Source organism: Falco punctatus (assembly GCF_963210335.1).
Source record: "Falco punctatus genome assembly, chromosome: 6".
Taxonomy (NCBI): Eukaryota; Metazoa; Chordata; class Aves; order Falconiformes; family Falconidae; genus Falco; species Falco punctatus.
In genome coordinates, this window is record NC_137585.1 from 35,132,600 (window position 1) to 35,159,477 (window position 26,878).

Genomic DNA, 26,878 nt, shown 5'->3' on the forward strand with positions numbered 1-26,878 from the left:
CCACTCCGCGCGCGGGCGGGGGCGGGGCAGCGGGAGAGCTGGGTGACGTAACCGCCCAGCTCTTAAAGGGGCGGTGCCGGCGCTCGGCCGGTGTGCGTGGCTGGGCTCGGTTGCTGCAGCGACCCGCGTTTCCCTGAGCCGGGCGGCTGGGGTTTCCAGCGCCCCAGCAGCTCTTCCCCCTCCCGGGGCCGGTTAAGGGCTGCGCTGTGCCCAGGAAGATCCCCCCAGGCAGATTTCCACCTCTACCTCTGAGACGGTTTCCCAAAAACTCCAAGGAAAAACATATGTGTGGGTGTTGGAAACCAAAACTGTACGTCGACTGAACCTGGAACAAGAGATTTTTCAATCTAGAAACAAAATAACCAAAACCCCCTAAAACCAAAACCTGGGAAAAAAAAAAAAAGCAAACCCAATCCTAAACCCTGAAAACCTTTAATATGCAAGCAAACTGCGGGGGGGCAAGGGGAACTGTGTTAGCAAGAGGAGGAGATACCCCATCTGAGACATACCTGATGAGACCTTCTGCTTCTTCACAGAGGCACTTGCCCTCTTCTTTTGCAACATGCACGTGTGGGGCTGCTATCTCCCAAAATGGTGGTGCATTTCCCTCCTGCCCTGAAAGAGCTACAGTCGAGGCCCTGCTGCCTCTGCCCACCGCAGCGAGGCCCAGCACTCTGTGGAGCCAAGGCAATACGGGGGGGGGGGGGGGCAGGTGTTGTCTTCCATGTAGGCAACATTCAAAACAGTATTGAGAAGGAAAAAAAGTCCAGTTTCACTCCGATGCCTCAAAAAACACACTCAAAACCGAGGCAGGACCAACACAGGACAGAGGCAACAGGACAATCCCCTACACCCCTGAACTTCCCTCCTCTTTCTCCTTCCTTGCCATCTTCTCTCCTCTGAGGAGCTGGAAGCCCCACACAGCGGGCAAACAAAGGAGAAGCTCTTCCTGCTCAGCTGGCAGAGAACAAGCTTGGAAGGCATTTGCAGTCACCAAGATCCACCATTTATTCCCAGCAGGTGGTTCTGAAAAATCAATTTCAAGAGTTTTTACGCAGCCTGCAAGAAACAGGCTTCTCATCTGGATAATGCAGGGAAGCGTAACTACAGGAGCAGCGATTTAAAAATAAATCGGTATTAAAATTTAGTCATTTACTGCTAGGACAGGTTAGGCAACCAAAGGAGGAGAAACCCAAACAAACCACACTACCGCAGGCACTTTACAGGGAGGTTCAGCATGTTTGCATCAGGCACCGTGCTGCTGCCAGGTGCTCAGGGCTGCTGCGCTGACCCCTCTCCTTCCCCTTCCTCCATGATTTAAGTTTGAGGATAGAAGAAAGCAAGAAAACATAAAACCCAGGGTCCACCTCTGTTGAACTCTGTGCACACCCAAAAGCCAACAACAGCATGGAAAGGCCCCATCCCTCTCCTGAAGGCCAGACGCCTGGGACACTAGCGGCTCAAACCCAGGAACTGAGAGATCCTGAATCAGATTTCACATAGCTTTTGCTGTTCCAAGGCTGCAACTGCAGAGATCAGCTCAGATTTATTTTTAGGCACTCCAGCCCTGTGCCTTTTTTCCAGTAATTCTGATCAAACTCGTTCCTGGAACTCAGGAACAGGTTCAGCCACAAGACAGTGCTTCCTGCGGGTAAGATGTCACTCCCAGCAAGGATGCCAGGGAAGGAAGAAATGACAGATGCTGGCGTCACTTTATCATTTTCTACTTTATTACTTCAAATTAACAACCACGATAAAGCTCAAAAAAGTCCAATATTTACACAGGAAAAAAGTACAAAATCCCCCCCAAAGTTCTTCAGGTTTTTTTTTGTTTTTTTTAAATTACAAAGTAATAAAAAGTTTTGCTCTTTAATTAAAAAAAAGAGAGACAGTAAGAGGGGTAAATAAATTAGGAAAAAAATAGGGAGGAAAAATAACGTGTTAAATAGAAAGGATAAAAACAAACAAAACAAAGACTAACCCCACCCTCCCCACCCTGCCAACAACCCATCGGCTCCACACTACAGTGACAGTGTGTCTGCTACAGGCCATAGGTCGCAGTGGTAATCATTGTGTTTCAAAGCCCCAAGTGCTACAAAGCAGCTTGAGTATTCCTAAATTATATTTAAAAACAACTAAGGGGGGGGGAGGGGGGGAGATGGGTGGGAGAGGGCAGGAAGGGATTGTGCATGTACGGTGGATCTTACTTGAGGTTACATGAGGGAAGGAGAGAGCAAGAGCCATGGCTCTGAAAGAACACCAAACTCCAGTTTCTGTGCACCCCTCTCTTCTCCTCAAGTCCCACACTCTCTCCGCAGGAATTAAAACAAGTTTTAATTAAAAAAATAAAAAATAGAAAAACACGCACAGCCAGACGAAAAAAAAGACCCCGCTGCAGGAATGGGAAGTGTATTTCTCCCCGTATTTCAGCTCCAGCCTTCCCACCCTCCATTGGGCACAGGTACCTCTCCATAGAGGTCCCTTGGCTTATGAGGGCCACGCAGATCATGGAAGTCTGGCACTTCTCCCAACAGGCAAAAAAAACCCACAGAGAAGCCACCCAAGAAAAGGAAGCCCAAGTCAATGATTAGACTGTTGCCACAATTCCCCTCACAGCTTAAAATTCATTTAATGCTTGAGAAAATAAATTCTGTTATAGTAATAAAAATCAGACTTCTACCATCAAGCATGGCTGGAATCTGATTCCCTCCTGGCCCACAAGGCTCCTGAAAAAAACAAATAAAAAATAAAAATAATAATAAAAAAAAATAATCCCCCACCACCCTACCCTGCCCTCAGAAGAAAAGGAGGGCAAAGTCAAAATGTATATGGCTAGAAACCACATGATTTTAAAGTAATAATAAAAAAACAAAGCAGGAGAAGAGAACCCAGAAGAAGGTGGGGGGGAGAGAGAAAAAAAACAAAACCAGGAGCAGAGTCAGGAGAAGGAAGTGGGGGTGACCGGTGCAGGCAGCAGTAGGGCCAGGGTGGGGCTGGGGGCAGTGGAGGTGTTCTCACACGGCTCCCACGTCGTCAACTTCTTGGAGGTGCTCATGTTGGGGGACACAGGCAGCCCTCTCTGAAACGGCTCACACCAGCGTGGGGGCACAGCTCGACTCCTCGTCGTTGGCAAAAAGAAATTGTCAGGTTTTTTTTGTTGTTTTTTTGTCTTTTTTAGTTTTTTGTTTGTTTTTTGGGTTTTTTTGTTTTTTAAAAGAAAAATACAGTGAAGACACTATGAAGAGAATTAGAAAGAGAGAAAAATGGAAGAGATGTTAGGGGAAAAGGCTTTTCCCAGCACTTCCAATGCCAACTGGAGTGTAACAAATCAAATCAGCCCTTTCTTCCACACTCCTGCCACCCCTCGGAATTACCTTGTCCAGCTATTGTTGTTTCCTCTACAAGAGGCACTCACTAGCTGTGCAAAGTCTCACATACTCAGCACCCTCCTCCCCAACACTATCACACTGCCAGAAAGGCATTCATTAGGAACTACCAAAATGGCTCCCTGGCCCAGCACCTTCTGCACCCACCCCACCCTCTTGGAGAAATGGAAGCTACCTTCACACCCAAGATAATCCATCCCCTCAAGGTTTTGGCTGCCAACCCTCTGAAGCAAAAAAAAAAAAATAATCTCAAAGTAAAGCAAAGGGAAAGGAAACATACCAATTCGACACAGCAACATCAAAGCCTTAATCTAATCCCTAATGCCAGCAATTCCCTCCTTGAGGGATCCCAGGCATGAGGGCATGCTCACCTAAGCAAACACTGGTCCAGTGGCAATTGCTCCTCACTTCCCAAGGTGATCAAATGGCACACTTGTCTAAGAGAAAAGAAAGAAGAGGTAAGGGATGGAGAGGAGGAAAAAGGCACAAAGGACACCAAAACAGAGAAACTGTGTGTTCCTCTCAGGACATCCTCCTTCCCAACTCCCTCCCAAGAGTTTACTGTTCCACTTCTTCAAATCTCTGCAGTCTGGAAGACAACCAGATGAAGGCTTACTCCAAGCAAAGCAGAGCTAAGATGACAGTACTAAGCATGGCCTCCAGAAAACACATAACTGAAGAGTGAAGGTGTAACTTGGTACCGTTCCCCTCACCACGCTAGAAGCTTCAGGCTCATGTCAGCTCCAGCAGATCAGGTAGAAACTGCTGTGGGGCCTGTAGTCCTTCCAGGACAAGCAGACCAAGGCCACGAACATCGCAGCAGGGACTCACCTGTGATGCTGAAATCCGTGACACTTCTTGCCGCCCTGTGAGGTCAGATGAGGAGACGTTGGCAGGAGCTCCTCGGTGTAACCTCATGCTGACCTTCCGCTCCCTGTCCACTCTTGAGATTGCTCTGGGGGACGTGTTTCCTGTTGGGGCAGAGAAATGTGAGACAAGAGTCAACAATCCAGCCAACAACAGGGGCGGCAGGCTCCTCCAGCTCTCCCACCCCACTCACCGGACTGTTGGATTCGGGAGGTGGGGGTGGAGGCCATGGGCTCAGTGACATTGCGAAGACGGTTGGCAGTGGCTCCAGCAGGCGGGCCAGGGGGCAGCGCTCGCGTGGCTGACCCCCGGAGTTGCCCCATCCTCTCTTCTCGCTCATGCTCTCGCCGCTCCCGATCCATATCCTCGGGGTTCCGGGCTGCTCCCTGAGGAGGAGAGAAACCCCCATGGCATGCATGGCTGTCAGGCAGGAGAGACCGTAGCAGCCCCATACAGAAGAAAAACTGTGCGCCATCACGCCAACAAAGCAGAGCTCCATCCCCAAAACATGTTCTCTCCCCACCAAGGGCCTCATTCTCTTCCATGAAAAAACAGGGAAGAAAGCAAACGGTGCTACAGCTATTACTGCAATCCACGTCTGTATCCAACCTCCAAATCTAGTTCTCTCCTGAAAAAAAATTATTTCTACCTACCTATAGATCTATTGACACACATGTTCCAACAGACACACTCACTAACACAACAGTAGCTACACCTCCCCAATTAGCACCATGAAACAACTCTGCCCGCTCCCCTTTCTCAAGTTGCTCCCCAGGGGCAAGTACAAATGGCAGGCAGTTTCCAACTTTCCTCCCCCATCCCCATGATACAAATGAACCCCTGTCCCTCCAGCCATTTTGCCACAGACACTTACAAATTTAAGCATGTTCCAGTCAAAGACGTAGTCGTAGGAGAAGCCTTGGCGGTGGAAGAGGTTGCGGAAGAGCTGCCGTAGGTATGAGTAGTCAGGTTTATCATCAAACCTCAGTGAACGGCAGAAGTTGAGGTATGTCGAGAACTCAGCTGGAGAGAGCAGAGAACACTTGGTTGTTGAACACCATCCAACCCCCCTGGTGTCACCGCAACCTTTCAGCGGCAGCGTGCTGGACCAGGATGGCACAAACACAGAGCTATGTAACAAGAATGGAGGCTGCCAGTTGCAATACTTTGGCCAAGATCACCCCCTTCCTGGTTTTACCAGGGGAAATGCTCATGCATCTCTCTCTTTCTGGCTCCTTCTCCAAGCAAAAGGTAGCAAGTCACAGAGCCTGCTGATGGACAGTAACAATGCACGTCTTAAAAATAGGTGGAGGTGAGCTTTGGGAAGCTCAGCTCAGACCACAGGTCCTTCTAGCTCAGTAGCCTGTCTTTAGCAGTGGCCAGTAGACGGCTACAGAGGAGAAAGTTTTAAGTATCTGGCTGTGTGAAGAACGACACCATTTTGTTTTGAAGCTAGCAGGAGCCAGCTTTGTTTCTCTTCCAATACAAGAACTACAGCCACCAAATAATCAGCTCCCATCCAAATTTCTGGATGCATAGCGAGTGTGTAGACTTCTATCACCTTTCGAATCACCTTTTTTCTAGGATCCAGCAAATTCATTGCTTGTATAGAAATCATCTCACCTCTAATCACCCTTTTGGCCTTTTCCTGGACCTTTTTACAGTTCTGCCACACCTTTTCTGAAATAGTGGGATGGACCAGAGCTGCAGAGTGCATGCAGGGTACAAGTGGGCCATGGGTTTATGCACACTGTTTGGGCTTCCTTTTCTTTCCTAGTAATTCCTAATACCTCATCTGCTTTCCTCAGTAGCCACTAAACACAAAGTTGATGCTTTCACAGAACCACCTACTGTAACTGCTCATTGACGCATGGCACTAGTCAGCTCAGAGCCTAGTATTCTGCATATGACAGAAGGACCAGGCCTTCTCTTTTCTCTCACACACATTACTCCATGCTTACCTACAAAGAACTGCATTTGCCACTTCATTGTCTGGTTATTTCTGAAATTCATCACACTCGGCCCTCATCCTCATTATCCGGTAAAAACTGAGGATCATCAGCACACCTTCTCACCTCGCTGCCCACCTTGCTTCCAGACTGTTCCTCAGGTCCTGAAGAAGATCCCTCTCAGCACTCTCATGCCCTTACTAACACAAGGCTCTACTCTCCACAAAAACATTTCCCACTTCTGAACCAGAACTGTATCACCACTGGTCTCTTATCCTTCTCATCACTAGTGTCAGCAGCACATCCTGGTCTGGGGGTACTGGTCATTGCCCTTCAGGACTCAATGCTCCATGGGGTTTCAGCAGGAAAGCAAGCCACACATCAGACAAGACAGCCATCAAGATCAGAGCACTTACAAGGGTACCCTTTGCAGAGCACCTCAATGGGCGTTGACATCTTTTTCTCGCTGATCCTCTCGTACTTTTGGCGCTTGGTGGCAGCCTTAAGGCCCTGCCAGGGCAGCGAACCCAGGTTGAAATACATGAGCACATAGCCCAGGCTCTCCAGGTCATCACGGCGACTTTGTTCTGTGAGAAAAGTTACAAAGGGGCAAGGAGTGAGTAGCAACCAAAACTGCTTTGGCAACCCCACAGCTTTGGAGGTGCACAAGGAACAAAAGAAACAACGCCTCTCTGTTCTTCAGTAGATTTCTATGGATAGACAAACTTGCAGAAGACATTCCAGCACAAATTCCTGTGGGGATGTTCATATTGCAAGAGTTAAAGCACTCCTCTCCCCACACAGCCCAACCCACTTCATAAATGAATAATTACTCTGACTACCTCCTCACTTGGGCAAGCCCTAATTCACACAAGAATTCAACAGCTCAAGAAGTGCTGCAGTGACACTGCCTGCTCCCAGAGGAAGGGCACCTACACTTCTCCACCCAGATTTATACTTCACCCAGGGGATTAGTCATGATGGAAGTACTCATGAAAAGACAAAGCTAAAAGAGGTAAGCCCAACACTACCCTTTCAAACTCATCTTCTAATTAACCTGCTGATACTCTTTACACAAGGCAGAAATGAGGAACTAGCGACCCCTTCTTGTGGTAAACAACTTTGTTCATAGTTTAGAGAAGCCTAATGTGTAATACTGTACAAAGATCTTTCTGGATTGGTAGCATTTTTCAAGCTGTGGAGGAAAGAGGCATGAATACAGAAGTACACTTTGAACCAAAGTTTCCCCTCCAAACAGGGGATGACTGTGTAACTGGTGTAACTACCAACTCTACTCAGTTGCCCTCAATATGACATGCTAAGGGCCCGCTTTTAGATGCTTATTTACAAGAAAAAAAAATTGTTTCCCCAAACAAAAACATTCCACATTGAACTTGTTCTCTGGAATGGACAACCCATTTTAAGTTTCAAGTTAGCTCAAGAGGCAGCTGAAGCAGAATTGCAGCAACTGAAAATATTGACTGGTTATCTTGTGAAACTCCTCCCAGCTCCTCCAACATGCTTACAAATTCATCTCTAAGTTCTGCCAAGAAGCTCTTGCCCTTATTCTCCCAAATAAAATATAACAGACACTTTGGAGAAAGTAATTTACATCTTGAAGAGGACAACAACTTATATAGGTAACAGACAGCCAAAATATGGCTTGAGGGAGAGCACAGGGTAAAGACTAAAGAGATTCATCTATTACATTGATTTACAACTATAGCACATTTTGCTGGATTCAGTGCTATGCCATGGAGGATGCTGCAGATTATGTATTGGCCTGTGGGTTAATTCTCAGTATCAGTTACATGCTACCACCTGCCCCATTCAAAGACCAGCAGATTATTACAGCTACCCCTTCCTCCACTAGGTGAACTGAACCCTGATGAAGGAGTAGCTGTAGCAGGTCACAGATCTACATGTCCAGATGTACAGACACAAGCTGTGGGTCACCACAGACCCTTCTTCCTCCTGCATTTCTCTTATAACCTCCTAGTAGTTTTGAGAACTAGGGTGCTTGCTAAGTTAAAAATATCCGGGGGGAGGGGGGGGGGCGGGGAAACAAACATTGTGGTTGCAAAAGAAAAGGAGGGTCTCATCGCTCCATAACCAGGAGGAGAGAGCCTTTGGGTCAAAGCATGTGAAATGCCAAGACAGGAGTAGAGGAGAAAGCAGCCCTGCAGATCCCCTAAGTGTCTTATTTTCAGCATGCAGAAATAACGTAATTTTTTGAGCCTCACTAACTTACTGCCTCAAGTTGCCCGCTTTAAAGGGGCTAATACTTCCTAATCTTATCAGGCTGCTGCCAAAGATAACTACACGACTGGCTGTGAGATATTTAGATGCTATGCAGGGTGCAGCAAAAAGAAACCCGGTTTTGCATTTGGCCTAAGGTTAGGATACACGTATTCTCAGAGGGCCATGATTACACACTACACATATCAAGTAAACAAAACTAAACAATATTTGATAATGACCTACATCCCGAGACAGGAGGCGTGTGGAAATGGAGTCAGAACACACATCCAGGACCTGAAAGCACAGGAGACATTGGTAACATCAATCCTGCAATTTGCCAGCCATTGACTTATGTATTCTGTAGCTTTAAAGCCTGTAACTGCAGGTTCCTCATCTACAGCATGGTGGTACCCCTCAGAGGAGTACAGAAAGGCAAAGCAGGAACCAGAGAAACCTACTGAAGAAGCAAATCAGCCTTTTAGGAATAAATCGGGATCTTGTCTCCAAAATCTTGCTTGAACTCCACACTGCTTAGGGCAGGCTGGACCATACACCTTCACTTGGGTGGAGCACAGCAGCTTTGAGCACAGCTACCAACCCCATCCAGAACAGGATATGTTCTGGGTAGGCACAGTCCTAGTGATTTGAGGAAGGCCAAAGTTACAGACTTGAGGTTAGGGAGCCTTAAGTCGGTGGGGGAAGCTATAAGCCCTTACCAGAGGCAATGAGAGGCGTTACAAAGTCAAACTGGACAGCTCACTAGCATCCATTAGGTGCATGCAAACACACCTTAACTGTGCTTTAACACAGCAACATGATCAAGGAAAAACAACTGCAAGCATTACACCTAACTACTAAAATACTGCATGATAAATCTCTGATTTCATTGCATCCCTGATGTCCAATACCTATGGTATATGTGGTCACTATAGCCCACTTAAACAATTTCAGTGAGATTCAAATTATTACAATTCTGAAGCACCAACATGGTAAGTCACAGCTGCCAAGGTACCTCAAAACATTGTAGCTGTCTTTCACCTGCAACCCTAACTACAAGATCCTGAATGAAACCTTGGATGATGCTGAAGAGAACAACAGTTCCTACAGCCCATTTGTTTGTTTCATCTTCAGTTACTACTACACATCTCCAAATTTATTTTTTTTTTTGCCTGGCTTTATATAACAATTTCAAGATACTAGATAACATCAGACAACAAAACTGGAGTAATTAAGAGTTAGAAGAAAAAAAAAAATCACCTCTACACACCAAAGAAACATTATTCAATATCATTGCTTTCCTCTTTTAGAAGCTTGACAATCATTTAATAACTCTCACAGCATTCCTGGGACACAGGAAAAAAAGAAAAAAAATAATCTCACTTCATCGTTTGAAAAGAGAAACACAGTGACATGAATGCATGCCTAGGGTGAGTCAGTCCAGAAGCTGTACAGTCATGACCTATGACACCACATCACACTCCCTTCTCCATTTCATTTCAGCTTTTCAGCTCTCCTACAACACACAGGGGACTGCGACTTTTATAAGACACTCATCCTTTCCTCCCTCACTCACAAAACCCCATCCAACAGAAAACAGAGGATTGCCTTCCCACACAACCCAGCAGACCTCTCAAACTCAACACACCCTGCAAGCAATCTCCTGCCAGTTCCCTCCTGCTCCCAGGGAGGTTCCCAGCCAGCCCACCCCCTCACTCCCTTCCCAAAGCACGGTCCTCAGCAGCAGTGTCCAGGGTGAGCAGGACTGTGAGTTACCTGGGGAAGACATGCTTGGGCAAAGACAGGAGACTGAGGGGACTGGTTACCTTGGACACAGAGTTCATGAAAAAACATGTTTCTTTGCAGCCTAAAGGGCCTCCTGCCCCCCCAGGACAGTGCTTCCCTCCACCCCAGTACTATCCAAAGTGATGCTGTCCCCATGCAGGACTCCCTAGAAATCATCTGTCTTCACTGGAGCCAGCTCAGCTGCAAGCAGTCTTAACCAAGCAATGTTTTCCTGACTACATATTTAGATCTGAATTTCCACATGCTGGGACTACACTTCCCCTTCCTCTCCCCACTGCATGTCAACAGCATTTAAAAACACACAGAAGTCTGGAATGGGCGACAAAAGGCAAGATGAGAAGAACTTTACGATCTGCACAGCCTACGCTGATGCCATCTAGGATGTGCATTTGAGGAGGAACTGCCCCCTGCCTCCTGTTATCCAGACAGAGCCCACCAGGCTTCTTGCAAGGCTGTCTCCTGGGCACCCCTGGGCATCTTCTATTTCAGACTTTACAAGCTCCTGAGGGTGCAAGGGACTCTTATTCCCAGAGCATGTGAAAATTGACTGGAATGCGTGAACCAAAGTCTGCACAATCCAATGACTCCTCCAACAGTAAGTCTCCAGCTGTGGAAACCCTCCCCAATCTTGCCTCCAACTTTTTCCCCGCAGTCACTGGGAAAAGAATGTGTTTCCTCCAGACATCGGAATGCCCAATCCTTAGCTTGCACATTCAAATAAAAGGCATTTATTCATTTGCTATTCCTGTCACATGAATACCCCAGCACCTGGTTCCTTTCCTCTCCCTAAACCACATTAATGTAACATTAAGACAGAGAATTTAGTCTCTGAAAAATCAAAAAATTCAGAGTAATGGTTCACACGGCAACGCTGCTAACTCACAAACATGTCTGTCATACACCCTGTAGCAAGGTCTTGAGAAACTGGAACTCCAGCTGCAACCCTGACACCCCCATCCCCTGTCCTCTGTGTAAAACAAGTAACATTTATGCCATTCAGGGGAATGAGCTGCAACGCGGAGATAATACACCCAAGACCTGTTGCACAGAGTAACTCACACCCAGACCTTGCCAAAGCAAAGGGCATGAAGAGGGTGACGGCTGTGCTCAGACTGATGGCATATGCAATTTGACCTTGGATTAGTGTTCAGACATTGTTTCTTTATCCTGATACACAAGCCAAGCACCAGTAGCAAAGGGCTAAGTCGGGACGGAATGAATAATAACATCCTTTAAAAAAAAGCCAACTCCACAACCAGACATTTAGCCTCTCGTGATCTGTTCATACAGAGCAGGCACACACAAAAGAATCGACAGACATAGTAGTGAGAATTATTTTGTGCATGTCTCCTTGTGGCAGTTACCATGGCTGTGGAAATCCTGACTGAGAATTCAATGGAGAGTCAGTTATATATAAGCAGGTCAAGCCAAAATACAGAAGGCCAACTCGGAAAGCTCTACAAGAACTATTTTTACTACACGGAAGAGGTCAAGAGATCACAGCCCACTCTCAATGCACAACACTCCCCATTTTGATATAAATAAAGCATTTTCAGTCTACAGTTATACAGTTATTAAGCAAGGAAGATGGTGGCAAACTGCTTTAATTTCTGCAGGTTCTAGTCTTGACTCCAGATTTCTGAGAAACCATCTGCAAGAGGGGAGACTAGGAAGCTTTCCCTAGGAAGAATGAGGACACAAAATCCTGTGGAAGCTGCTAGTTTAAAAGGTTTGAGTTTCTTGCTCTTATTTTCCAATTCCCAGCTTACGCATTTCAGAAGGTCTCCCAGAAATACAGAGCTACAAGCACAGCAGCTACTTTCCTAGCTCTGCAGGCAGGGCAGCTTCAGTGTTTCTGCTCTTCAGATTTGCCAATCAGTAGTGGAACAAAGTCCACCTGCTCAGAATGAACCCTATGGTAACTATGAAAGCTTTGCACTTGTGGACAGGCAAAGTTTAGCTGAAGTCTGCAGGGGAAAGAGGTCACACACCAAAGAGAATTTTCCATTCAGGGAACGAAAGAGAGAACTGCAAGAGGTTTTCACTGTTCCTCACAGCAACCAGGTGTTGTGCATCAGGGGCTCATTCCTAGGACAAGAGTTTGGGTGACTTCAGGTAGTTTAAGCACTGTGGGTACTAACCCACACAAGATTTTTACAAAACTTGGGATGATGGCTATCACCAGTGTAATAATACTCGGCTGAACTCAGGACTCTTTCCCAGTCTAGTTTTCATCCCACAGTACTAGCCATAGACACTAAAGGCAGAGCCCTACCTCCCTAAAGCTGTCTCAGTCTCCCTCAGTGGTGAACAGGGCAGTGTGGTTCACAGACGCACACATAATCTGAAGACCCATGACAGCCAATCCTCAATCACAAAACCTGGTTGTCCAGGCATCATGAAGCTTCCCCTCATTTCAGCTTCTTGTACATTTCCAGCACATGACTGTCCCCATTCTCAGTGGTGGGTAACAGGAATATCACCATATTGCGGTGTGCCTGTATCCTCCAGCTCCGACACCTACAGAGTAAGGCACTCAGGAACCAACAAGAAAGTTTTCAATGGCACATATCCCTAAAGGCTCAATGCCTGTGAATGTCTCCTTTATGTATCTAATCAGCCTGCAAAAATTGCGCAAGGCCAGAATCAGTAGCAGCAGAGTCGGAGAGGTCACCACCTTGATGCTAAACAGGGCCCCCCACTGTCCTAAGCAGTGCACAAACACGTACTGGTAGACAGTTTCTGACTTTAGGAGCTCAGAGTGCCACAAAAGGCAGGACAGGTAACACAGGCGTAACAGTTAAAAGTTATTTGCCCGAGGCAGGTCAGCAGCTGAGCCAGGCACAGAACCCAGCCCCCTCCTTCTGGGGACACATGACCTCCCCTGGAAAGCCCCACCAAGGGGCAACAGTAGGCTCACCAATTCCCAGGTGGGTGTTGATAGAGGCGTAACGGGCTGTGCCAGTCAGATTCTTGTTTTCCCGGTAAGGGATGTGCTGGTGGGTCCGGGCGTCTCGGTACTTCTTGGCCAAACCAAAATCAATGATGTATACTAGGTTGCCTTTTTTGCCGAGGCCCATAAGGAAGTTGTCTGGCTTTACATCCCGATGAATGAAGTTCTTGGAATGAATGTACTCAATACGGCTGATCTAGAGTGGGGAATAAATAAATAGTGAGACAAGCAAGAAGGAAACTTGCCATAACTGCATCTGTTAAAAACAGTACCCTTCCAGGACACTGGCCTGTGAGAGTACAGAGAATATTGAGATGACAGCCAAGGAATAGACACCCTCTGGAGACAGAATGAGATGGAGACTGAATTCAACCCTGCGCACCAGCTCAGTCCTCCATCTAGGGAGGTCACTGTCAGCAGCACAAGGAAGGAGGAGAAGCAAATTTGTACAGACCAAAACTTCGAGCTTCAGCACTGACACTAGCCAACTTTCAAACTTAACCAGGTTGGGAAAGGAGAGGGTCCAGAACAGCTAAGGGTCTTAAAGCCAGGACATGGGCAGTTCAGTTGAGACAGGTAGTGATGCCAATCATTCATCATGCAGACAAAAGCATCTATGCATGCAACACTAACACAGGGTGAGCAGCAGGAGAAGGAAGGAGAGATGGAGATCAGGAAAAGCCAGTGGTGTCTAGGTTCCAGACCCCCGGCTTTACCAAGATATAGAAACCTGGCAACCACTTGCTGCTAAATGAAAAAAGCCTGGGATATAGCAGTTCTTGAGCAGAGGCGATGGGGGGATGGGGGAAGTGGGGTGCGGGGAGAAAAAAAAAGAAAGGCATGGAAAAGAAGAGTAGGCATAAATGCTTCAGAGGAAACTCACCATCTGGTCTGCCAGGAGCAGAACTGTCTTGAGACTAAATTTGCGGGAACAGAAGTTGAAGAGATCTTCCAGGCTGGGCCCCAAGAGCTCCATCACCATCACATTATAGTCCCCCTCTGCTCCACACCACTTAATGGAGGGGATACCCACTGGGGAAAGAGAAAGATTAAGCCCACAGAACAGAGGAAAACTGCTGCATCCCCTGCTGAGAAGATCATATGTAACACCAAATCATTTCCTTTCTAAGGCCTTCCAGAATAATTTCCTTCTTCAACCACTCCTCCAGCCCCATCCTTTCCTCCCCATCTCACCTCCTCCCTGCATCATCTTGTAGAACTTGCTTTCAATGTGGAGCTGGGGGTGCTTGGTTTTGACACATTCCAGTTTGATGGCCACCTCTTCACCAGTCGCAATATTGGCTCCTGCATAGAAATGAGGGTAAAATGAAGATTGTGCAAGCTTCCACTGAAGCTAAACAGTTTTTACAAGGCCTGTACAGATGCCAAAACCTTAAGATTTGCCCTGAAATTTATTCTCTGTGACAGAAATGAGATTCAGCTGCTTCAACCTCATACAGAGTTTCCAGCACTGCCATTTACAAAGGCAAGCCCAGAGGAAGGCACAGGAATAGGAAACCAGCTCTGATCTTGCAGCTAGGCTCGAACAACAGTCCTACAGTACATTACCTGCCTTGTTATCTCAAAAAATGGCAGACTTTGGGAGGTCAATCTGTATGTATCAGCAGTACCTAAACTGAGTGGAAGTTTTAGCTTATTATATACCTATCCCCTGAACCCAAGCCAGCCCCCCAGACAGTGATATGGAATACCTCTTGCCAAACAAAATCACTGGTTACCTCAGGTACATCGTTTCAACAGAGCCAATTAGTTCAGGAGGAGACATTGTTAACATTCCCAGCTACCTCTGGTTTCTCCATAGCCCTGACCTGCTCAATACAGACAATTCCCAATCTCCAGCTTCTCCCTCTCCTGGTAGCTTTAATAATACCTTTACCTTTTGCCAACACATAAACATTTGCTATATCCTAAATTAGAAGCATGAAGAAATGAACTGAATCCAGTACTGAATTAAGCTACTCTGATGCCGTTGTTGAAGGTATCGCTAGATAGTTTGCAATGACACAAAACCACCACCCCCCACGCACTCCTTTCTGAAAAGAATGGAGCTACCAGCCACAAAAGCCAGCACTCTGGTCCCAAAGTGCACTCTCAAAGGAAGAACAGGCTGGTCTATCTCTTGTACTAGCTGAGAGGATTCCAGATGTTTCACATCATCCTAAAATGGAAAGAATTAAGATCTGTACACAGGTCACGGGAATGACACTCAAGACTTGCTTCTCTCTTCTCCCCTTCCACGCCTGCCTCACACACAGAGACAAGCCCTTCCTCGTATCTGGAACTATTAAAAGTTCCACTCAAACACAAATCAGAGAGCAGCTCTGATCACAAATGACTTATGAACACTGTCATAAAATAAACTGCTCCAGAATATGCATGTCAAACATGAGCTGGAGTCAAAGGTGATGTTTTGTAGATATCCCATAGCTAGCCTTGGTAGCTCTGGTTAATTCGTTCCTTCTGATCCCTGTGATAAGACTTTCAGAGTCCACAAGGACAGCTGTGGATACACCTCTCTATCCAACCTCTTTCACACACTGCCTCCAGAGCCAGGGACCAAAGAGAAAAAGGAAATGTTTACACAACTGGATTCCTTCCCCCCTTGGATCCTAAAGAGATCCATCTCCCATTCTGTACAAGCCAGAACTCTTCAAAGTTAGCCAAGAGCTGCCTGCTAGCAAAAAGACGTCATCTAGATACTATAGCACCGGGTCGAGACAGACAAGCTGCTAGGAATTTGTAAGAGAGGAACACAAACGATTGGGGCCTAGAGGGATTGATTTACTAAGAAAGATTAAAAGAGCTAAATATGTAACATAGACAAGAGATACAGCTAAGAAGGGTGGGGAGGAAGAATGGGACATGACAACAGTCTGCAAATATTTGAAGGCTGTAAACACTAAGGAGGGAGAGGAATTATTTAGGGTGCTCTGAGGGAGGAGAAGGAGGAGCAATGGGATGAATTTAATGAAGGTTTTTACTCAAGATCCAGGAGAAGGGAAAGGGAAAAAGCCATCCTGAGAGCTAGAGCCATTTGTCCAATGGTTACTTTGGAAAGATGCTGTCATTTTCCAACTTAAAGCTGCTCGCCAGCAAAACAAGCCTCTACATTCCCTTTACTCCCCCACAGGGCCCTTCTTACAAGCATTAGGAGTGCAAGGAGGAAAAGGGCAGGAAAAGGGGCTCAGATCACAGTAAGAACATGGCCCTGGACTAGTATCTACCTTTTACATCAGTGTTCAATCACTAGCCTTCATTCAGCATGGACCCAGGACATCCAAAAAGATGAGTGCTTCCTCCCCTTCTTTCTTTCCCGTGCCTTTGACAAGACTTTCCTCCAAATCCTCTGCAGCAGCCTCGTCTGTTCCCTAAGGGATTTTTTACCTCTCCTAATCTACCTGCTGACCCACAAACACTGAGGAGCACTCATGAGACTTCTGGCAGTATTAGCATTTCGAATGAGCCCTACCCCCAGAAGCTGAACAGTGGAAAGATGAATGAGTTCTCATCTCCACATTACCCTGCATGTTTAGGAAGATGATGAAGCATCCATCCACCAGGCTGTCTGCAGATGGGGAGTGTTATCTGCCAGCATATAAAGCAGGAAAAGGGAAAGGAGGTGCAAGTATCAAGAAAACTTAGATTCTGCAAAATGTGAATATGCCATTCAAATGGTCAACATGATCTTCAGCCCCACACTCTACATAGCCCAAACACAGGTGTTAGTCTCTTAGAAGAAACAAAACCCTGTGGCCTGGAACAGCAAAAGTAGGACCAATCAGACCTAATGGCGAGCCAGTCTTTGCTGAGGGTGTCTCTGACTGAACACTTCAGGCTCACCCCACCCCCTCCCCAAAACCCACTATGTCTTTAGGTTGCTCCCTCTACCATTTCTTGGCTAGAGATCTACCCAGACTGAGACCACCACAAGTGAGGAAGGAATTCAAGGGCAGGAGTCTTTCTGATCCTTTGTTCCACACTTCAACCACCACCTTTTTTAAAGATACAAGTACAAACGGAACAGTTCTCTGCTCCCTTTCCAGACTGGAAAGCATCACGTTTCAGACAAATGAAGTAGAGCCTGCCTAGCTTCAGCCACTTGAGAGACGTATGTAGGATTGGGGATAATTTCTAACATCCACCTCCAGTCTCGCTCTGCTGTGGGGGCTGCACAAATTCAACTCATTCATCACGAGCTGTTTGAAACAAGCCCCGGGGACAGAGGATGTCACCGGCTAAACAGGATCCTTTCAGCGTGGAAGCCTTTTGCTGCATGTCTGATACAATAAACGCCACCCTCCTTGCGCACCGGGCAAGCCAACAGGCACAGCCCTTCGCTCTCCCCACCGCCGGCTCCCCTCTCAACAGCCTGGCGCGGGAAGAATGGAGGGCTGCGAACAGATGGAAGAAGTCAGACAGGGCGAGAGAGAGTTAACAGGCCAGGAAACAAAGGGAAGGCACTCCCCGCCCAGCAAGGGAGGAGCCTGCCACCAGGAACTGTCCCCAGCCAGCCCAGGTCCCAGCATGCTTTGTCTGCCCAGCTCCTCTCCACCACCAGTGTGCATCCCAGCCCGGAGATTCCTACCACGTTCAGCAAGCCTGCCTTGCCTCTTGGCCAACACCTCTGACAAAGCACCTCTCCTCCGGCAGCCCAAAGGTCTCTGCAGTTCCTCTGCAAACTGGGGTTTGCTCTTCTGAGTGAGCATTTTTAAAGGCAAATGGGCTAGCCAAGGCCCATGGACAGCCTGATCTCATTTCTCACCTTCCCAAGCCAACATGGGGCGAACATCCCCCTTTAGCACATCTATCCCCCGAGGCAGGGCATGGAAGCAAGGCATTGTGCTTTAAGACCCAGCTAAGGATTAACAGATATCCATCCTTTGTGTTTGCCCATGTAGAAATTAGAGTTTCCTTCTGGCAGGAAAGCCCCAAAACAAATTCCAAGGAGCACAGCATGCAGTAGCTGCTGGTTACAGAGCAGGTGAACAAACTAACATCCCGAAAAAGAGAAGCTGAGGATAAACCATAGAGCCCATGCTCACCTACAGAGACAGAAAAGGCTTTTCTGTCCCTGCTCTGTCTCCACATCATCATTGAGAGAGAACTGGGAGGTGAATCTGGTGCAGGAGAGAAGTCCTCATGAATGAGTTTCTCTGTCTGCAGAGCAGACCATGAGAAGACAGGATGAGCACAAGCATCCTCCAGACGCAGCATCAGAGACTACATGCCTGATCCCTCCAGGCTGGGGAGTCACCCAGGCTCCAAGAAGTCTCGCTATCACTGCTTCAAAACACACTGGCTTGCACCTCAATGAACATCACAAGGGCTTTGATACTGCGTTCAAGTAACTTGGCTGCACTCGGCAGCTGGAGGCATTCTGCTGCCCTCGCCACACTAGGGCACTGGGGCTTCCTCTGCCCCTCATGTTGTTTGGTTACAGGCAAGGCAGACACAACACTTTCACCACAGCCTGTTTGCCATGTCCCCTTTGCACAGGTGAACGATCTCTTACATCGTACAGAGAAATACAGTATCAGGCCTTTCCAATCAGTACCTCCCTTCTTTCTCCACATACACACCAATGTTTTGCTCTTTCTCCACATGTACCCCAATGTTTTGCAATATCCTGGCAATTTATACTGTACTAGAGAGGGTCTGGAAGGCTTCAAGTCCCACCATAGGTGGAAAATGCTGTGTCTGGGCTAACACCTCTCAATCTTTTGCACCTGGGAATTAAAAGCACTGTCAAGAGACACTAAGGCTGGAGGGCCACAGAGGAGTGGCGTACAGGAGTAGGCTGCTGTAAAGGAAGCATGCGGTGGGACTGGGATCCCAGATCCATTATTTATCATCTTTGTTCATGCCCTGGATAAAGGTGGCAACAAAACCTGTTACTGATTATTCCCACAGGATACTTAATCAAGAGAGGCTGCCAACACCAATCAAGAGAGAATAATAAAGCAAGAGGGAACTGGAAATAAAAGCAAGAGGTAGAAAACAGAAGGTGATTTACAAACACGGGGAAAAGTAATCTGAATTAGAGGTATTCAACAAAAGGAACCCAGGGAGGGATGAGAAGATGTTGCACATCCTAGAAGAGATCTCCCACAATACAGCTGACAGTGCACTAAGGCCAATTTTGCTACCCGATACAGTGTTGATGATGGGGGAAGCCAAGGAGACCCAAAGCAGTCTGTGCAGAGGCATCACATTACAGATCACTCAAGGGTAGCCCTTCACTGCCAGGCACTGGACTTCTAATGCTGTGTAGGCTTCAAGCTGCTCAGCAGATGGACAAAATGGGAAGAACTGAACGAGCAGCAAGAGTGAGGAGTGGTGGATGTACTGGGAAGCAAAACACAACTCAACTGAGCAAATTAAGAGTCAAGGAGCACATGATGACCATCTGTAAATACCCAAAGGGTGCAAACACCAAGAAGGGAGAGGGCAATCATTCTACTGGCCTGCAAGACTACAGCAAAACAGGCAGTGGTGAGAACTAGACAACAGGTAAAGCCACGCCAGCTTCCATGGAGGGATCGATCAGGCTACTGGGTAGTCTCAACACTCTGGCCCCACATGGTTTGAACCAATAAAAACATCATCAGACAAAGCATTAGGGAACGTATCTACACATCAGCATGCTGGCTTGGAAGAACTTCTCCCCAAGTGACCTGCCACGGTAACAGGAAACCCAGTGCCTCATGAGCTCTGTCCATTGAGCTCCCAGCTCAGGTCTTTCCAGATATTAACTCTAAATCCCATTACAGATCTAATAGATCTGGGCCCCAGGACTTTTAACTGGGCTACCCTCCCTGACCTGTTTTAGACCTCCTGGTCTCAGACTCTCTTTCACAGGTGCTGGACCACCTCTTCCACTACCAATCTTCCCAAAACTTTACTTCTACCCTGAAGGAACAGCTATCTCCTCCCTTTCCACCATCTACTCTGTAAACAGTTTATACCCACACACCCAAGCTCAAGAAAAGGAAGCAAGAGAGCTGCAATAAGGGTGTATGACAAATATGCCCTGAACAGTCCAAATCTAAACCAGTCTAATCAACCACCACTGTGTCTCTCATATCTGCAAGGCAAAGCTGAGCTCATCCCACTTTCTCTGTCATCAGAAGACTGGCAGCAGCTAGCAGCATTCCTTGAAGCTCTTTTTCTCTCCACCACTTCCAACCTTACATGGCACACACAAATATCAACAGGCAAGAAAAACAGCCCCAAAACAATGACGCAAGTGAGAACAACAACCTTACAGGTGGAAGGACAGAGACTCATGCTCACCTAGGTAAATGTCTCCAAATGAACCGCTGCCAATCTTTCTGCCCAGACGGTATTTGTTCCCCACTCGAAGCTCCATGGTTCAGTCGTGCTGAGAAAAGAAGCACAGAAAGCGCAGCGTCAGAGCAGAAACAGGAAGTGAATCATGTAAGACAGTACAGTAGAGACCTCCCCACTAGAGGCTGGGTACAGTTTTTAATCTTGAAATACTTCATCTTCTACAAGGCCTCTGTCACCTCTCCTGGTCTCTTGAATATCCAGGGACAGTACGAGCTAAAAATGCTGCAGGAACGTGACCCTTTCAAGCATGTTTTCCATGTTCCCATCATGGGAATGAAGGAGGATGGAATCTCTTCCCCACTGTTTCTGTTCAGACGCTGATTTGGGGGGGACACAGGAAATCCCTCCTAAGAAGGTTTCGGTGGGTGATGACACTACTGTGACAAGAGATGGTACTGCTCCTTGTAAACTACAGTGCCTGGCACCCAGACAGCGGTAGCCTCGTGAGACACCAGAAGGGACAGGCACAATAAACCCCGTGAGAAGGAGCACTCTCTAGTCCAGCCCTAGACTAGCACCTCAGTGGCAGTGAAGCACAGGACCCAAGGGCTCTGAGAGCCAGACAGACTGCCAGGAGCAAGCCACTCCGTCAGTCACCCCTAGGCGGGGGCTGGCACAAGGGACAGGGAGGAGACATCTTGTTGAACTGAACCCTGCAAGGCACGCAATGACTAGAACACCACTTGCTTATCTTCATATGCTTCTGCTGATGGGATCACAGCCTCCTTTGGTCTACCTGAGCCTCTCACTCTCTGCTGCCTACCTAGGTGTGCCGGCTGTTTGTTTTTAGCAGGTCAGGCCTTTCCTCATCCCTTTACCTGAGGTGATTAGCTAACCCTTTGACCTGCTATACCCCATGAACAAGCCCAGGCTTAGCCTACTCACCTTCCACAGAAAACCAACTCGATTGAAGGATCACAGCCACAGAGTTTGTTCTCCCTGCCAACCTCAACTTCTGCTGCAAACATCTTGGCCAAACATAGTTCCAGCAGCTCCCCCTTCAACAGCCCCGTTTCCCTCACCCGTTCCATGGCCACCAACTTAATTCTAGGAACTGCAGCTCTTCCTGAGACAGCCAACGTGTCTCCTTTTAGAGGGTTTTGCCACAATCCTAATTTATGCAATGCCACATTATTAGCGTACAAAATGCAGACACAGAGCCTGTTGGGGACAGGAAAGGTGAGGAATGATTCATGTTTTCACAAGTAGGTGAGAGGAACTTTCCCTTGCTGGAGCTCAGTAGGAAAGAAGCATCACTGAAGGAAAGACAGGAGGAATGGCCTTGTGAGACACAAGCACAAAAAAAATAATCCCAGCTACAGGACTCTGGGCATACAATAAACCTAGAGCTGCTTCTCCTGCCCCAGGAGATGGGATTACAGAAAGAGGAATGGACGGGCTGCAGAGACATACAGGGAAATAATCCTATCAAGGTATTCAGGGGACATTGTGAACCCTGAAAGCAGAGCTCCAGTCACCAGAAACCACACACAAAACACTCGGAGGTGGAGTCCCCTCACCTAGTATTTACTTATGCATGTGGGTTTCTGTGCATCTCAAGTCTACAAAACCCTGTGGCTATTTCTGACTTTCTTACTACAAGGAATGTAGGCAGAGCCTTGGGAACCAAACCAGGAGGCAGGTGTACCTGGGTGAGGGCACAGCAAACAGACATGATTTTTATCCGCTGCCTGCTGTTCTGTATAACCACATTAACATACATCTGACTTGCTTACACTCCTACTCCAATAAACGATCAAAGGTCTGTGTCCCTGGGAACCCGTCACACCACTGCCAGGAAGACAGCTCTTGAACCTCCTTCCTTCATGGCCGTGTTTGCCCAGGCCTGCAAACCCTGAGCACTTCCACTCGAGTTCAACTCCCAGCCGGGGCAAGCACAGCCAAGCAAGCCACAGAGGCAGGGCAACAGGTCCCGGTGGGGTCTCCTCCACACCAGGGCACAGCACTTACTGCTCTAAAACACCGCAGTTCCATGCCTAAATTTGGTCCCACCCTTCTGGGACAGGCAGGAGCCAGGTTAAGAAGGGCTTCTCACACAAAGAGGCAACAGCCCTTCTAGCTGATTAAGCAACAGGCTCCAGAGGGGAATCTAAAAAATGCTCCGGGGTGAGGGGGTGGAAGCTGGAAGCAGGATAATGGAGTGAAAAATCATGGTCTCGCACAGCTGTCATTTTGCCTTATCTCCCCCCCAGCACACACACAAGTGTGCTTAGAAAACCTGGGTGGAGGATAGCCACAGAGCAACAGCCTGGATTCATGGTAAGGGGGCAGGAAACACATCCCACCCCCTAACAACTGCTCCAGGAGTTCAAACATCTACCACATTTGCTTCTACTTCACACACATACCCCCATCATCTACAGTTTCCGCCCTTATCATCTGATCTACGGTCTACTATTACAAGACAGAAAATGTTACATATAAAATTTGTATGATTATATATGAAATCTGTATTACTCTCTATATATTATTTATATGTGTAAAATTTTGAAGCCACCCCTCCCTCCTGTCCGCCAACCCCCCCAGCAGGCTTAACCCCCCCTGCACCGCCACCCTTCCTGCGCTCTCCAGCCAAGGCAGCATTCCCAGGGGCTGCAGGGCAATCATTTAGTTAAACCATTTAGTTTTCCATAAGGGATTAACACACATACAACCTCAAAGCGAGTGTGTGCTCTGCATGAGCGTTTGCATACGTGAATATCCAACATTACACAGACACCTACAATATACTACAGAGCCTCATAATAAAATAGCAAAAAAAAAAAAAATACTATCCAGCCGCCAGTGCTGCTTCCCCACACACACCATTTTGCACCAATCCCCTTTTATATAATATAAAATACCCACGTACAGGCACAAAGGCCATTATATAAACACACGATAGAGTTGATATCATGCTACTGTGCCAGCATTGATGGCGACCAAAGATGCAGGGACCACCTCGGGGTGGGGGGGTCAGGAGGGCCACTTCGGCCCCACCTGAGGGGATCGGGAGTGAAAAGATGCCCTGGCTAGCAAAGGCCAGGCAAAAGCAAACCCACGGCTCCATAATGGAGGCTGCCGAGCCCAGCACCACTCCAGCTTTCAGTGGAGGTGTGGGGAGCAGGAGCTGCTTTGCCCATAGACCATAAAGGCTTTACATGGCTTTTTGTGCGTGTGTGTGAAGGGAATAAAGAAAGAGGCTGGCAAAACAATAATTTGAACTGGCTTAAAAATAGGAAGGAAAAAAAAAAAAAAAGAGAGAGAAAAATTACGTTTTGATTGAAATGCAAAACATCAAACCCCTCCAGACCCTTTCACACTTACAAAAAGGAGAGCAGCAAAAGCGATTGGGGGGGGGGGGGGGGGGGGGTGAGGAGAAACCCCACGCACAGAACATTTGGACTACATATGAAGAAATAGCCACAACAGGAAAACGGGGGGAGAGGTAACACAAAAAAAATAATAATAAATATGCCCCTTACACCCCCACCCCCTACAGGCAAAACACTACGCGAAAACAGCGTTACCCGGGCTGTTATTTTTCCGGGTAGGTAACAAAAAGCAGCCGCCCCCGGGAACGGCGCTGAACTTCCCCTCGCCCCCCCCCCCCCCGCCGCGGTCACCGACCCCCGCCTCTACCGCCCCCCGCCCCGCACAAAGGGAAACACCGAGCCCCACACCCCCCCCCCGCCAGAGGCAGACCCCCTGATACAAGCGACGTGGGGCGCTGGGGAGGGAGACAAGGAGCATCAGTAAGCGGCAAGGATGGGGGGTTAAATCACTCAGGGGGCGGCCCCCCGCGGGGACCCCCGCGCCCCCCCGCCAGGAACGGCACAGTCCGGCGCGGCACCCCATCCCCGTTCGCCTCAGCGCCGCCAGCAGACAGGGCCCCGGCAGGGGGAGAAGGGGGAGAAGGGGGAGCCCCCCCCAAATCCGCCGCCGCTGGGGGGGGGGAGACCCCCTCCCCGCGCCCCCACAAAGGGGATTTTGTCCCCCGCTGCCCACCCCCGGTCCCGGCCCGGCGCATCGCTCCCTGCCCTCCCCTCCCCCGCCCCCTCCCCCTCCCTCCGCGCACACAAAGAGCCGGAGGGGCCGCCTTTCCCCCGGGGTTTGCGCCCCAAGATGGAGGCGGGCGCCCCCCATACCCACCCTGACGAGAAGGGGGCCGTGTGAGGCTGCTGCTCCGCCAGCTGTCAGGGGGCCAGGCGGCCGCGGCGGGAAGGATGACGGAGGATTGGGGAGGGCTGGTGGCGGCCGTGCCCGGCGCGTCCCTCCTTCGCTCGACTCGGCTCAGCGCGGCGCGGCGCTGCCTGCCGCCTCCCGCCCGCTCGCCGTCCCCTCCAGCCGGCGTGTGCTCGGCACAGCCCGGCGCTCACCCAGTTTCCATTGAGCCCCAGAGCCAAACCCACTGATGTCACCCAGCGCAGCCCCGGCCCTCCTCCTCCTCCTCCTCCTCCTCCGCCCGCCGTTAAAGGCGCAATCGCCCGCCGCCGTTCCCGCCGCCCTGCAGCCCGGCGGCCCCCGCCAGCCCCGGCGAGGGGGAGACCTCCCCGCAAGCGCACGGGGTGGGTTTTGGTTTTGGGGGCCGTGTCCCCTCAGCGGCCGCCGGGCTCCCGGCTGAAGTTTTCTCCTCAGTGGGGTGTTGGGGGGGAGTGGGGCAGCAGCCCACCTGTGGCACCCCACAGCGGCGGGGGGGGCAGTGGGGCAGCCCCAGCATGGTGCTATTGCCACCACAGTAGGGTCATCGCCCCTCGGCCCCGCTTGGCGATCCTCATGCAGGGGCATCAGGTCCCGCCACGATGGCAGCAGATGGCAAGCAGGGGTCCAGCAGGATGGGTCGTGAGGTGTCAGAGTCGCCCCAGCCACACAGAGAGGGTCAGGGCTCCTCAGCCCGCGCCCCTCGGGAGCAGGGGCACCCCGTTGGTGAAGCACCTGCACATACAGGCGAACGTTGGCACGCACATAAACCTTGATGTGGATGGATGGAGGTCCACAGGGCACCCAGGAGACAAGCACAAAGCTGGGGATATCCCTCAGACCATGGGGCGTTTGGGGGCCAGACAGCCACCGCGTGCTGCAGTGAGTCCCAGATCAGCTCAGAGAGGGCCAGCTGAGTCGGGGGGAGGCAGCCAGGGTGTACCAGACCTGCAGGGAGTGTAGGAACAAAGCCCAGGCTGGGGAAGTGTTTGGGGGCTCCTGGGAGGCATGTGTTTGAGGCTGGATAAGCAAAGATGGAGTGAGGTGCCATTGTGAGCATTGGGAGCCGAAGCGGTGGTGGAGTCCAGAGTCCACAACCTCTCTGGAGGTCTTGGAGTTTCCTTCTCTGGGGACTTTTAAAACCTGCCTGGACATGATTCAGTGCAACGCACTCTAGGTGAACCTGCTTTAGCAGGGAGGTTGGACTAGATGATCTCCAGACACCCCTTCCAACCCTGAGCATCCAGTGATTCTTTGAGTGTGGAGGGAGGCTGGAGCCAATGTAGGTTGAGAGGGAAAGGAACAGCAGTAGGTCCTGTGGAACAAGAGCCAGATGCTGCCAAGCTTTGCAGGCACCAGGATGCTTTGTTGGGGAGAGGCTGCTTCAGCACAGTCATCCCAAAGTCAAGAACTCCAGTTCCTGCAGCTGAGCTAAGAGTGGAGGAGATAAGCATGGTGAGGGAGAGTTCGAGAGCCCCCATACCAGGCCAGCCCTGTGATGCGTCTAGGCTGGGACTCGCATGTCAGCTTTCGAGTACACAACACAAGCACCGGCTGTTGGCACAGAGGCCGGGTTGCAGCTTGCCCCCACTGTGTGGTGCAGAAAGGTTCAAGTTGTACCAAGATGGTGGGCCTCAACGCTCTGAATCCCGCTGCCAGTCAGTGCCCACGCTGAGTTGATGGGCCACTGAGACCTGGGAATAGTCCCTGGTTTATGCAAACCTTTGGGAATCGCTGCTGTTTCCCTCTCTCACTGCTGGGCCAGCTTTATCACAGAACTTTGTCTCCCTTCCGAGAAGTTAGAATTTAATTGAGTTTTTTGTAGTAATGACATTTCCTTACACATGCTTCATTGAATCTCTGTAGCTTCACAACTTATGTAACAGCAAACAGATGGGAAGGTAGGTAATAAAGTTACCTTAAATAAAGCCACTGCCAAATCCAGATGGGGGCTTGCCCTCCTACCCTGGGTGGGTGCATGTCAGCCGAGAGGGAATTTGCTGGAGCCCAACACTGCTCACAACTTTGCTGTGAGTGGCAGGCCCATGCAGGCACTGGGCGAGATGGGCCGTGACAGAGAGGGCTCCTGGAAGGATGGATCTGAATCA

At 49.1% G+C, this 26,878-nt stretch overlaps 1 protein-coding gene across 3 annotated transcripts; it reads right to left on the reverse strand.

The window, feature by feature from the left end:
* Positions 1–1,708: 1,708 nt before the first annotated feature.
* On the reverse strand, positions 1,709–24,990 carry CSNK1E (casein kinase 1 epsilon). 3 transcript variants are annotated; one of them, XM_080393806.1, is made up of 11 exons: positions 24,723–24,990; positions 20,514–20,601; positions 14,394–14,504; positions 14,083–14,231; positions 13,167–13,395; positions 6,619–6,789; positions 5,128–5,276; positions 4,447–4,639; positions 4,218–4,357; positions 3,758–3,823; positions 1,709–3,119 (listed from the first exon to the last, which is right to left on the reverse strand). In XM_080393806.1, the coding sequence occupies exons 2-10, from the start codon at positions 20,587–20,589 to the stop codon at positions 3,791–3,793; spliced, it is 1,251 nt and encodes a 416-aa protein (XP_080249932.1). In that variant the 5' UTR covers positions 20,590–20,601; positions 24,723–24,990; the 3' UTR covers positions 1,709–3,119; positions 3,758–3,790. The 3 variants fall into 3 exon arrangements, with proteins under 3 accessions (XP_080249932.1, XP_080249930.1, XP_080249931.1); XM_080393804.1 differs by having other exon boundaries at positions 1,709–3,235; positions 24,723–24,989; XM_080393805.1 differs by lacking the exon at positions 24,723–24,990 and adding an exon at positions 21,456–23,086 and having other exon boundaries at positions 1,709–3,235.
* Positions 24,991–26,878: the final 1,888 nt, after the last annotated feature.